At 38.4% G+C, this 14,138-nt stretch overlaps 1 protein-coding gene across 1 annotated transcript in view; it reads right to left on the bottom strand.

The window, feature by feature from the left end:
- Positions 1-14,138, bottom strand: part of TNKS (tankyrase) — a 99,217-nt gene that overhangs the window by 54,599 nt on the left and 30,480 nt on the right. Inside the window, exons 2-3 of the mRNA XM_029960982.1 lie at positions 4,836-4,872; positions 3,886-3,961 (exon numbers count right to left, since the gene is read on the bottom strand). Of these exons, the coding sequence (XP_029816842.1) occupies positions 3,886-3,961; positions 4,836-4,872 (113 nt within the window). The remainder of the gene's footprint in view (positions 1-3,885; positions 3,962-4,835; positions 4,873-14,138) is intronic.

Raw genomic sequence — 14,138 nt, 5'->3', positions numbered from 1 at the left:
TCATCTGAATTGCTAAACCCAATGCTTCCTTATTAGCTCAGATGCTTCTGCATTTTTAAAATGGAGGCAACATCAATTTCTTCCTGAAACACCTTTCAAGTGTTCACAACAGCTTTCCAAAGGAAATGAGGGAGCTAAGAGCTTCTACTCAACCTGCAACCATGACATATTCGATTTTAAACCTGTCTCTTGCCTACTGAATTAGGTAAGCAGTGACTGTTGTAAAAAGTCAGAAATGCAGCTCCTATGACAAAATAATACAGCTTTAGTTTCCAGCAGTAGAAACAAACCTGGTGATTTAAAATAGTCAAAAAACAGGTTTTGAAAATCCACTCAGAATTGAGTCTTGAAAAAGACATCCCCAGAGAAAAATATTTGAGGGAAAATAACAGGGGCTGATAGGTCCCTTGGCTTTTTAACACTATGAAATTCAGTACCATCTTTAACACTATAGCCTGTGTTTGAAAAGTCACTACTTCTATAGATTATGTAAAGACCAAAAAGTCCAGCAGAGCTCACAGGCAGGACACTGAAATTTCCAACCCATCAGGAATACACAGGTGCCATGCATTTTGTGTAAGTTCTGCTTTGACAGAGCAAATACTCTGCGAAGCAACGTGAACAAAAGTGATGTAACACACCAATTTTGCAATACACCACCACATCCTAACAATCCTGTGAGTTTTCAGTCTCTTGTTTAAAAAAAGAAAATCAAAGCAAGACTGTCATGAAAAAATATAATAATATTTCAGCTAAAGCCTTGCTTTTTAAAAAGCAAATAGGACAATTTCAAAAGAACAGTTTTCGTGAAATTTTAGCTTTGTATAATACTCATTTACACACACTGTACTATATATAGCTCAGCACTTGTGCACTATTATTTGTGCCCTCACATATATTCAACAGGTATATAAGCCAGTTCTTACTCAAAAACTCAATCATTACCCAGCTCAATGAAATCACTGTTCCTGAGATACTATTGTTGATTTTCCTTGGTCTTCAAAACAAACCCCCACAAATTACCTAGATCCTCAGTACGCAGGAATGCTTTAGCTGACAAATAAAATTGCTCTTTGTTTTGCACACACTCCTTCATTTTTCACGCCAGAAAATAATTGCAAGAGTAGACAGAGAAGAAATCCCCTCGTCAGACAACAGCTCAGGAGGTTCAGTAATGTGAGCATTTCTACAGTGCCCATAATCTATCTGAACAGTGACTTGGAGGGGAAGAAGGAAGTTCAGTTTTCATTCCTATTCATCTTTGACCTCTATGCTAAATAAACACATGGAGCAATGGTTATGTGCACCAGCTGTAACTCTTTTAGCAGCAAGGAACCCTGTCCAATAGGAATCAGACTCTGGCTGTCAATACTTTTAAAAAAGGCTACAAGCAGCACCTAGAATGCAGTAAGTCTTTTTTATTTCCATCCTGAGCTGATTTCAAACCAGCAAGATACTGTCAGAATTTTCCACCTCTCTTACCTGTTCTATGAAGCACAACCTCACAGCACATGTGATATTTGATAAATCCAGAACTCCAGATGTTGGTATACATGGGACACAGAAAAAAATCCCCAGGGGGTGGGGGAGGGAGGGGAAAAAAGGTAAACTACATTTAATTGCACCTAAAGTACGAAAAAGCCCCTACCACCACCTGCTAATACAGAAAAACTGTACTGGAACTCAATTTCTTCACCTACAAAGCTAAATGTTTCACAACAGTGCTGGACATCTCAGAAAACCAAGGAATGCACAAACTGGAGAAGGAGTTTGTGGGTATAGCTGTGCTGCAGAGTAAGCATGATGCTGAGAATCTCAGGCCAATCCGCAGCGTCTGCACTTCCTGGCCCTGACAGCTGCATTAATTCTGTGGCCCTACAGTGTCCTAAGTTTGAGGCTTGAATACTCAGAGGATCTTCAGAAAATAATTACAAAAAGCATCAAGGAATGCAAAAAGCTACTTCCAAAACAGAAAATTCTCAGCTAGTGTGAATCACTATAGGTCAACTAGAGGCAGCTACACCAGCAGAGACTCATTTACAAGAATGCTGTGCTGTAGGCCGAAAGGTTCCCTTAATTTGCAGCACAGCTTAAAATGATTAAACACTAAGTGATCTTGCACTAGCACAGGACCTGAAAGCTTTGGTTTAGAAATTAAATACTTAACAGTTATATACCACACTTGCTACAGAGCGTCACTTCACCTTCCACAGCTTGTACACATATGGTGGGGGAAAAAATACATCTGGTGGACATAATTTTAAAAAAGCTAATTAATATCAATGGCAAGCCATCTTAAAAGGAGTTTCAATAACCAGTGCATTTAGCAACAACCAAACACAAAACCACATTTTCAGAGTGTCCATACTCACGAGCTTTAACTGCAATATGCTTTCTAAGCTTTGGGCATAAATTTTTAAACTAATTCAGAGGCTGCAATAATACATAAATATTTTCTGCTAGCTTAATATGAATTTTAAAAGCTTCATTTTTTTTCTAATTTTTAATTTAAAATGAGAAATATTCAAGAAAACATCTGCAAGGGCTTATCCCTCACACTATTGACAGAAGTCATAACTCTGCATTTGGCCTTAGATCAATAGTGATAGGGACTCAATTACTCAGTAACACACTGCTGTATTCCACCACATTTAATTATAACACAGTGCACTATTAACACCTAAACACACTCTTATTTGAATGTCAAAGTCTTTAAAAAAAGAAATTGAACAAATATGGGCAATATGTTTAATCTTATAACATAGGAAGTGTTTTATCAGTTCCAATACTGCTAAACTAAAAAAAGCCCTTGTTCATTTGCCCGGCCTCAAATCATAAAATTAATTGTTTTCCAAACCTGAGAGATGTATAAACTTTCAATGAGTGATAAGTGTAAACAAGCAAAAAACGGGCTGGGTTTCCTGTCACGTAGTATGTATCATAGGCATTACGACTGAGAAAACATTTTAATATGTGAAAAAAACAGGAATTTCTGTACAATGGAGCTGTATTTTTTATATTCAGCAACAATGTACTTTTTAATCAAAAGGAAGCATAAACTGGCCTATCTTCATTGATTTCAGTGGAACTTAGCTGTTCCACAACAACTCCAGAATGGGCAGAGGTTTATATTATGCTTGAACATGCTTCACCAAAATAAAGAAAACTATAAAAGAAAACACTCCTATGCTTTTCTCTCCAAAAGTGAGAGGTACTGTTACATGTGAGAGACTTGTTTAACAGATGACTATTAAGAATATTCTGGTGCACAGTAAAAAAAAAAATAAAAATAACCAACATTTGTAAATCCAACAGTCTAGACAGACTATCATCTTGATGTCTAAAACATCAAAAATCATAGGATCTGCTTCTCACTCCGTATGTTCTTCCCTCCTCCAGTTTCAGCATAATCCTTAATTTAACTCATTCAAACATCCCTGCCAGAGAAAGTCAACTCAATACCGTCAAATTTAAGAAAATGCAGAAGGTGTTAAGCATAGCAATATAGTACTAGTCTATGTGGCAGGGCATTAGGAGCAAAGCCGAATATCAACCACCTCACTCAATGTTCAAATACAAGCAATAACTTTCCTTCCTTAGTTATTTTATTTATCTGAAACAGTATATTTTCATTTTCTTAGAAAAGGTCTTAAAGTTTCATTTTACATGTACACCAGGGTTTGACATTTAAAAGACACACACAGAATCCATGTCTGCTGACTGTCACAACTGCCCGTGTCAAGTATAACAGCATTTAATTTTACAGTGCAAAGGCATCGCAGGTTTTTCCCTCATACACTCTCTTGGTTTATACACCTATGCTTACCAATATGCTTAAATTGGTCTTTCTTGAACAACTGAAACACGAAGCAGGCATTAACTTACCTTACGCCCATCACTTGCATGGCAGTTCACATTTAAAGGAGTCAGTAAAGCCATCAGTTTTTCTTCATTACCACTCCTGTAAATGGAGAAGAGAAGATTGTGGAAAAGGGGGGGAAAAAAGGACAGAGCTCTTTGATATCCTGATCCTTAGCAGGTATTTTGCAAAGTATAACATATTGAAATTTGTACTCTGCCAGGGAGAATGTCAGATGGCTAAAGAATCTTCCGAACATTTCAAAACCAAGGGTAAATACTGAAAAGAATGCTAAATTTGCAATTAAATGTATTACAAAAGATCACGCACAAACACCTCGATTTCTCTCCTTAGCCTCATTTTATATTTTCTTTATGTAATTTTACAGATCCTCTGAAAGCCATTTGCTGAAATAAATGTTCTGGATTTAACATATTTTCATAGCATATGGCCCATAACATTTGAAACAACTACATACCAATACCCAGCAGTTTTTCAGAAGGGTTAACAGTCTATATAAAATGGTCTTGTGCAGTCAGAAGGAAAGATGAAAAGCACGTTTGTAATATATGACTGAACTTTACACCTTTTGTATAGGCTTCCATATGCTCTGTTCTGATAAAGCTTATTTTCAAAATACATCCTATGGCAGCAGTAAAAACCAAAAGAAAAGAAATATTCCAATATTTAAATTGCCCCTAAAAAGAACAGTCACAAAACGATAAAGAGGATTTAAGCAGCTTAAAGCAAAAACTCAATATTAACCTTCTAACCACCATAGTGGGGGATTTCAATTACATAAACAGGCTTTTATATTTGTACCAGACTGTAAAGTCTGAAGAGATTTATGCTAATGAAGTGGCTTGCTTGCATCATTTCATGGAAAGGCAATGACAAAACATTACTATTTTAAAAATCCCTTTTCCTCGCCTGTTTCCACCCCCAAAATATGCTTTATATTCTAAGCAGCACTCACCTAGCAGCTTCCAGGAGTTCGTCCTTCTTGTATTCACCTAAATGATTGCAAAATATCATGCTGTTAGCATTTGGCAGAAGACAGATTAAGAAATGCAGTAGGAAGCAAATACAGAATTAAAACAGAGAAGAGGAGAAAAAAGCCCACACCCCGCTGGGTGATGGAGCTGTGACGTTAGCCAGCTTGTGGAGGCAGCATCACCAGTACCTTGGAGACGGGCAGCAAATTGACGCATCTTCTTGTCCAATCCTCAGATGGAAAGGCTTTCTTTGGACAACCAATGACTGCGAAATCTTGTGTCCAGAAACACAGTCCCGCTGATAACAGCATGTCAGCTGAAGACAATGTCCCCACCCCCTGCCCTATTCAGTATGTCACATTATACTTGGGAAGCATAATAAATTCCAAGACAAAGCAAGGCAGTGCGGCTTTTGAAAAGGTACAAATTACTGATCATCAAAAGCTCTCACCTGCCTATTTGAATGGTAATATTAGACTTTACCAAGTTCTTTAGAAGAGCAAGGATTACTAAAAAAAAAAAAAACCCAGCACAGATATTATATCATCAGCCACTTTCCACATTTGAAAATACAAAAATTACATTTGAAATAAAAGCACAGACAAAAGAGGATGAACTCTCCAACAGATTTTGTTTTGAGACCGAGATTAGAGATAACCAATAGTAATGTTAAAGCAACATTTACATTTGAAATTCTGAGTAAAAATAGACAACTCACAGGGGTTGTTGCATCACAGGCTTAAAACTGCATGTTAATATATTAAAAAGAGCATGGGACAAAATAACCCATAGAAGTAAAACAGTATTCTACAAAGCTGAATCATGAGGATATTGTGCAATAAAAATGGAAGGGAATTTCAATGCTGAAACTAGCTTTTTTAGAAGCTTTATAAAGTCACAGAGCAAAGGGTATATCCTAGAGGTATATCTAGGGTATATCCTAGAGTCAAAAGGTACAGGGCTTGAAAAACATACTGCATTACCATCTGCCAGAGAATTAAAGCCTCTAACCACAATGCTATTAAAAAAACAGGAAGAAGAAGCTATCATGCAAGAAATAAAAACCTTTGTGCTGCCTCCTATGTATAATTGTAATAAGTCTCCAGTGAAACTCATTACAGGTGAGGAAAGCCACTCGACCATGGAAAATGCCAGATAAGACTGCAGGTAAGCTGGAAGGTTCGTCTGAAAACAACATCCCTCAACAAAGAACATCTCTAGGCTGCAGAAGGAGGGTGAGTCCTCATCCATTGAAAAGAGCTTGGTACTCCCCTCATCACAGCTCCTCCAGTTAACAGCAGAGGGTGACATGAACCACAAAACCAGCCCTCTGCTTAAGCAGCCCCGTTTATTTCAGCATCCTGCCTTCACCCAAGGATAAGGAGGAAGAGAGTGAGTACACATAACCATGCACTTCTGCCCCATTCCCTTGGATGTAGCTAGGGAATTTTCAAAGGCAGTATCTGCATCTCATCATACTGGTGATTCCTCCTTTAACAAGTGTGTTTAACTGCTTTCTGAAACATGTTCAACTTTGGGAATTCACAACAACCTGAAGCAAGGAGTTCCACCATGCAACTGCCTCTCATGATGGGTCTCTTAACAGAGCAGTTCTATGTTGCTGTACCCCAGTGATGGAGTAGGTAAGTTCAAAGCAAAGGTGAAATGGCATTTCAAATACAGGCCATGAAGGTTAATTTAGCTTTTGAAAAAATTCGTATGTCTGTCGTAAGAAAAAATTTCATCAAAAAACAAGTAAAATGACAAAATATGACTGCCTTTGACTTGCCACCACTCTCCAACTTAATCAGAAAGGGGTTCTGACCACCACAGGCAACAGCCTTTTCTAAGCTATGATACATATTCCTCTTTTTTTATTTTAATGAAGATAAAATACTGTGCACAGTTGTGAGTGTTTCAAATCAATGGAAAAACTCTGGCTAGCATGTGAGGAGGAAAAAAAGACCCTTTATTACTACTGCATTACTTGTGCAACAATCTCAAACATCTGGATTTCCTGCAGTGGAGTTATTGGCCTGCATTATATCAACACTTTAGGGATCTAACCAGATTACAAGACCTGTTTGCACATTCTGGTTTGAATACTATTAGGTTAGACAAGTGTAATAACATTTCTCCTTCATGCTCAGTAAGTTGGAATTTTAAAACACAAAAGCCCTTTCTTTAACTACCTTGATTAGCAGAAGCATTACTGACCAACAGAAATGGAACTGTGGCTCTTGACTTAGAAACGTCCCACTGTGTGTCTAATTAAGTCAGTTACTTTTACTAAGCAGTACTTTTTTTTTTGCAAATCAACACCTAAAATTATATAAGCACTTATAGCACACCATCAGCCAAGTGCACTCCACAGGCTCTGTGAGATAAAGAGCAGCCCCTTGAGCACTTGAGCTGTCAGCTGGTAGGATACCACAGAGCCAGAGAGGTCTGGCTGATGGTGTTTGGGAGAAGCGGGTGGCACTGCCCGCAGGACCAATTGCTGCTGGCACAGGCTGAGCTCCCACCAGAGGGCTCTGCCAACACAGCCAACGCCGCTTGGCTATGAAGCTTATCAAAGGCCATCCTGCAGCAATTGGCCACAGCTACTTAATAAAATATTCATTTGCTAAGCATTTTAAACCATGTGTGCTTGGGCAGAGATGAATTTCAAGTTCTGAGCTGAAGTACAGGAATACAGACCATCAACCTCACATAATACTTCTGTTCAAAGAATGTCAAACTGACTTAAACTAAGCTCATAACACAATTTAAAGAGCTCCTTTGGGCAGGTTAGGATTTATAGTACGTAAAAGGGCATCTGCAGAATAAAGTGCAGGTAACAGCCTGAATTACTCTTCTGAGCCTCTTAGCAGTTGCTAGTTTTTAGAGAAAAACATCCTTCCAATTAGAGTGTCAATACAGAGGATTTTTGACAGTAATATTTTAGATAGCACAAAGCTTGTCTGCCAGAGGTGTGAAAGTTAATGTTAGACCTTGCCACAGAAGACCAAAACTGAAACACAAGGCTGCAAACAATCTTCATCTAATTGCTAGCCTGCCCTTGTACCATATATTAGCTCAATCTGTCCTTGCTCAACCTGTCCTTTCTGCGTTTTATGGCAAGCCCAATCAACACACTGCCCCACCACCAGATGCATCCTGCTACATTAGGTAGGTGAGAATTTGCCTCCCTTCTCTGTACAAGAGAGACCAGAGTGACAGCCCAGAAAGGTTGCCTCTTATTGGCCTAGCAGCCCACAAGGACAGCACTGGACTAGCTCACCTTTGCATGCTGGGTAGCCCAGAGACAGTTGGCCTGGGAATTTTTGAAGGAAAAGACAGGGTGTAAAATGGAGAGCAGAGAACACTATACCAAAGCAGTGTCCCTGTTCCTATCTTGTCAGACAAAAGCTGGTAGGTAAGCAGAACCTGCTCAGTGCCTGGTGTTCATGGCGCGCAGTCAAGTTCATTGCTTACAGCTTGCTCAGTATCCCTTAAACCATGAAGTTCTCTACTTGGTCCCGGCTCCAGATCACCAGTGCTGCTCCATTTACGCTGGAATTAGAAGATCACCACTGGTAACCACAGATAATCAGTGTTTCAAATCACAGCTACCACCGGGCAATTAACTAGCCCTATCTCTGTTCCCCTCCCAGGAGAAAACCAGTTATTTCCAAGACCTCTGATCAGCTGCTGCTACTGAGCCACTGCTGTACCTGGCCCTAGATGCATTTTGCAGTAGCTGATTAGCAGCAAATGCTTATTAACTATCAGACATCAGTGGCTGCTTGCACCTGGTGATTGAGCAGATCAGTAGCTGGAAGCTCAATTGAGATCTCAGTGGAAGACAGGAGACCTTGCCCTGCACGGAGACAACCTGCTGGTCAGCAGCCACTTTGAAGCCATTCGCAGCAGATGAAAGGCACCGAAAAAGAGCGGAGTGCTGAGCTGGAGGCAAACGCAGACGTATGCAGGAACACTGTATTTGGGAGAACGAGAGACAGGCGTGCACCAACAGTGACAGGCTGAAATCTTTACAGGCTCCTAATGTAATCCTTTCATTTGTGCTTTCCAGCTTAATGATAAAAGCTGCAGCCAGAAAAGCACCACCAGCCTGTTGCAGACAGTCTCCATGAGCCCTCCTCTACCATTATCCTGTTTTTTCTCATTCCCATCTTCAGGATGCCATCTTCTTATTTTTGTGAGTATTGATGCCACATAATTATGTGGTGTTACACTGGGTCACACTAAAGGGCAGCATCAATCAATTCCATTATTTGAGAGTTACAAGGAATAATCAGTCAACCCACTTCTACCTTTAATTCACTAGCAAACTTTAATTCTAAGCTTATTCAATGAGTCTGTGAAATATGATCATCATATACAGATGTGTTAAAGACAGAAAAAGAAATCCCAAATTCTGGGAAAAAGATAACATAATGAATCAATCTGTACAGACAAATAACCCTGTTTCACTCTCTCCCAAAATCCTGAAATTTCTTTTGAATACTGCAAACTGAAAAACGTATCTGAATGCATGGTATAAATGAACAGTGCTTTTTCCATGCATCTCCACTCAAAACCAAGATGAATTCCTCTCCTGTCTCTCTGTAAAGATCAGCTAATACAGAAATCAGCCAGAGCCAAAATGTCAACCTGGACAAAGCAGGTTTTGCTTTACCATACTATCGCATGTCAGTTTTCCCCAAAAATTAATGTCACACAAATTAAACAAAGCCATTATTATCCAACATAATGGCACAAAAAAATGGAAACAAAAAGGATTAACATATTCTCAATCAAACTGAAAAACTAAAGAGGCTTTTCCATATGAAGTTGCACATCATATGAAATCACAATTATAAATTTAAATCCCCAGACTACTGAAAAACATTGAAAATTTTTACACTAGCCGATGGTACCCTGCTTCTGAGCTATGTGCCAAAAGGACATGAGCCTGATGAATGTGCAATCATGGCCCGAGGCTGAGGAGGGAAAATTAATGAATATCACAGAATCATAGAATGTTTGAGGAACTCTTGTTCTTTCTTGGCAGCTGCAGGTCCTGAGGTCTAGCAGCACTGGAAGTCAGGGGTGAAATCTTGCTCCATTAGAAAACATGGCAGCTCTACATTTGACCTCAACTGTGTGCAGACCACAGCTTGTTATTGGCTGCCTCCCCTGAAAACCTGAATTACCACTTTTGAAAATATACATCCCACATGAAGACTGACAAGATCTTTGTGAACAGTCCAGCGGATTCTTTTTTCCCCCAAATAAGTATTCATAATTATCCAGCAACACAGAGGACATGCACTCTCCATCAGAGCAGTAGAGACAGCAGGTATCACAATCTCTCCCTTTTCCTCATTGAAAAGTGTTTCTGGTACCTTTACAACACTGTACTCTGCTAGCACAGGAATGCATGAGGCTGCTGGGAAAACAGCAACAGAGTCCTGATGCAGCTGCAGGGGTTGAGAACAGGTTTCTCCATCAGATTTGTTACTTAATCCAGCTCAGCCTGAGGCCACCCAAATGGGTCCCTCAGAATGAAGAGCCTGAACAAGATGGTGCTGTGACAGGGAAATGGAAACTCTGCATTTGAGCTGCCATTGCTACAAAGAAAGCAATCTATGGACCAGAATCCAAACAGAGTTTAGCAAAGAAAGAAACTCCGTAGAAATAAATTAAAATATACCTTTTCCTGATACTCTAGGACTTCACAGACTTATGAGTGAGAAATGAGCACACTTCCACATATGCCATCCTTTTTAATCCACTCAGATCTTTGGAGTAATATTGAAATATTTAAACAAATATTCAAGTTATACTCAGAGCATGAGGCTTTCAGTGCTTATGACAGACTACTAGGGTTATTGGGGGGGTGGATAAGTTTTTTGGTTTGTTTTTTTTCCTGTTGTTCTTTTTTAACAAACTCAAATTTTATTTTCAATATGGCTGCTTTTGGAAGAGTCCAATCATATCATTAAAATACTAATCAATTCCTTCTTCCCCATATAACTTTTTATTATACATAAAGCAGCGGCTGGGACCAAAATATGGAGTTAAATCAAAGCAAGAAAGTATTTTTATTTTTACCATCTGAATAGCACAAGGTTGTGGGAATAACTGTCTAACAAAAAAATTTTGGGAAGTCATTTATAAGTACCACAAGAAGCACATGAGAAGAAAGAGAAAACCCCAGTAATTTCAGGGTTTATTAGTAATTATATTTCCTTACTTCCCACTTGTTTAGGGTTAATTTCTTTATGCCTCTTACAGTTCTGCACTCAGCTGTCTCTCACAAGTAAATGGACTAATTTTATAAGCTGTCTAATAGGCTAAACCAGGAACACAGCAAGACCCTAATTTTAAGCTCTTGTCACAGATGAGAAAGACCAAAGCAACTCTAGTATATGCAAGTGACAGAAAAGCAACTCAGGAGATAATGCCTTCAAGAACAAGTTTGAGAAAAAAAGGAATGTTACTCAGGAAGAAAGTTTTGGTGCTTTGTCTTTGCCACTTCTGTAAGATGAGTCAGGCACTGTGGATTCACATTAGCCATTTGTAACTGAAATTTAAAAACGACAAATGACTCAGCTAATGGTGAAGTACTTTTAGGAATATGTTTTAAAAGGGGGGTGGAAATTAAAGAAATAAGCAAACGTCATTTGATTTTGACTGCAACTCTACCAAACCACTGAGCTAGCAACATCCTACCTGGAACAACTTTCAGTTAAGTGGACAGAGCTTGAATGCAGACCATTCCTGATCTATTTGAGAGAAAAAAGCTGGATCTCTTCTAAGGCCTGTCAGAAAGCAGCATATGAGAAAATCTGCAGCTTTGTATAGTGCAGATTGGCAAAACCTCTGCTAGGGTCTTAAGTGATGGAAGAGATTTTTGTCTATTAAGTGATCAATTCAAAGCACATCTACTACATAAGCATATACAAGATATAGCATTTAAACACTGTCTTCATATCTAAGTATAAATTACACATATTGCACATTATGGGGTTTGGTCACTAAGAAGGATTAGGTAGAGTATCAAAATGAGCCTTCAGTGTTCGTGCAGTTATAGCATCATTAATTTTACATTTGGCACATAACAGAATTCTGTTTCTCAGAAGGGTTCTTTTCAGTGATGCTGACCTGTTTATTAAAATGATGCTACCAGATTTCCTTCACCATATTGTAGCAGAAAGATGAAAAAGTCCCTTTGTTACACTGTTTCAAATTTCTTAACTCTTAAATCATAAGATACAAAGATGAAGTTACATTACTCACAACAGCCGGAGGAATTTTCCTAAATGGACAGGGAAAGGACACAACACATGCACTTCAAGACAATAATGACAGTGATGACAATAATAATAATAGGAACAAACCCCAAACCAATAACAACCCAACAAAGCAACTAAAAAACCCTACAACCACCCATCATGTGCTAATCCATATAAATCATTTTACTTTCAACAATGCTACCATACCCTACAATATAATTTCTTCTGAAATAATAAATCTGACAAAACTGTTAGAATTCATTCTCTTTAATGTACCTGCACGAGTAGTTTTCTTTTTCGTATTAGTGCATGCTGGTCATGTAAACACCATGCACACATCCATTTTTTATTCACAGTGTGAAAAACTACTTATTTTCAACACAACTGTACTATTTCAGAATGCTGTAGTTACCTTGAAGACACACCAGAACTCTCATCTGTAATGTCTTCAGACTGAAACTGGAAAAGTTAAAAAGACTGCAGAATATCAAGGAACTGTGAAGAAAATCCAAACCTTCAGCAATTCCAAACAAACTTGTGTGAGGGAAAAATTGACAAGGTTGAGGTTCATCTTTTCATTAAAGTTCAATATTCATGAGATCTCTTGTGAAATCACATATGGAAAAAGAAACCTGATTGTTTTTTTCCCAGAGCCTTCCCCATTACCTTTCATGCCTACTGCAAAGGCAACATTCCCATGCCTCTCCACTTCATCCCTTGTATTAATTCCAGCTACCATCCATTGTAATTCCCTCTACTTCAGCCATACTCAATATTAATAACTGTTCCATTTTTTCAGCTGCTACTTTTTTCTCAATTCTGTAATACATCTGCATATGCATTTTCTCTCCAGGATTTCTAGGAAAACTTTACAGAGAAAGACAAAGGACTAAGAAACTCTCTTTGTCCAAGATTCGACTAGAGGTGGACAGACAGCCAAGCTGCTTTCATATTAGTGCATCCTTTTCAAAAACCAGCTTCCTCCCCTTTCTTTCCCAATAATATTCACAAACGAGTAAATTATTTGATCCCCCAGAATACTCTCTAGAGAGAAACCACAGAAATACCTGTTTATAACTGACAAAAAGCATGGAAGAAAACTAGAAAGAAAATTTAAAATATAACCTCAGGAAATCTATATTGTATAAAGGCAAGCTCCGAAGTTATGCTTCATCATCTAATCTTTCTCTGAAAAGAACTCCAGAGTGAATATGGGCAGACTAAATTTTGCAATTTCTCCAGTTTTCTCACTGCAGATAAAACATACTAGCAAGCTGGGGACACTGTGTCTGAAAATCTATAGCTGGATTTAAAACCAAAGCATTTATTTTAACCAAAAAATCTATATTCTCTTAGCTACAGCAAACATGACAGATTTTGTACTAACAAATTGCACAGATTTAAGGAAGTGGGTTTTTTGAATGTTTGCTAGACAATGAATATGAGACATAAAATATATATATCTGCCAAAATATTTTTTTACTGAACAGTACAATCCTTCCTCTGTACATCTGAAGCTGCCCCATGTATCTAAACTTACTCTGCAAGCATGAGAAAACACAGGCTGCCACCTCATAAAAAATGCACGTGTATTGCCATGCTTGCCCTGCAGCACATACCCTGGAAGGAACTCAATTCCAGTTAAATCACTTCACTGCCTCCTAGACAAAAAACACAAAATGCTTCCCTTGCCTGCTGAGCCCTGGAGTAGTGAGCAGAAGGGAGAACTCCTTTGTAACCGGAGGAAACAGAGCAAACCTGTCCAACACACAGCAGTGAAACTATCTAGCTGTATTTTGGAAGTTAGCAAAAACAATTATCACAACATTATCTTATTACTAAGAGCAGAGATATCATTAAAGGGGAAAAAACAAACAAACAAACAAACAACATCAAAAAGAGTCAACATGTATTTATATAACACTTAAGCAAAGCACAGCAAGTAAATCCTTACTAAAAGAATAACAAAACAGAGGTAATAGATTTTGTTAAAATGAACAA

Source organism: Manacus vitellinus, unplaced genomic scaffold (assembly GCF_001715985.3).
Source record: "Manacus vitellinus isolate BGI_N305 unplaced genomic scaffold, ASM171598v3 scaffold_0_pilon, whole genome shotgun sequence".
Classification (NCBI taxonomy): Eukaryota; Metazoa; Chordata; class Aves; order Passeriformes; family Pipridae; genus Manacus; species Manacus vitellinus.
This window is presented reverse-complemented; position numbering and strand designations above follow the sequence as displayed.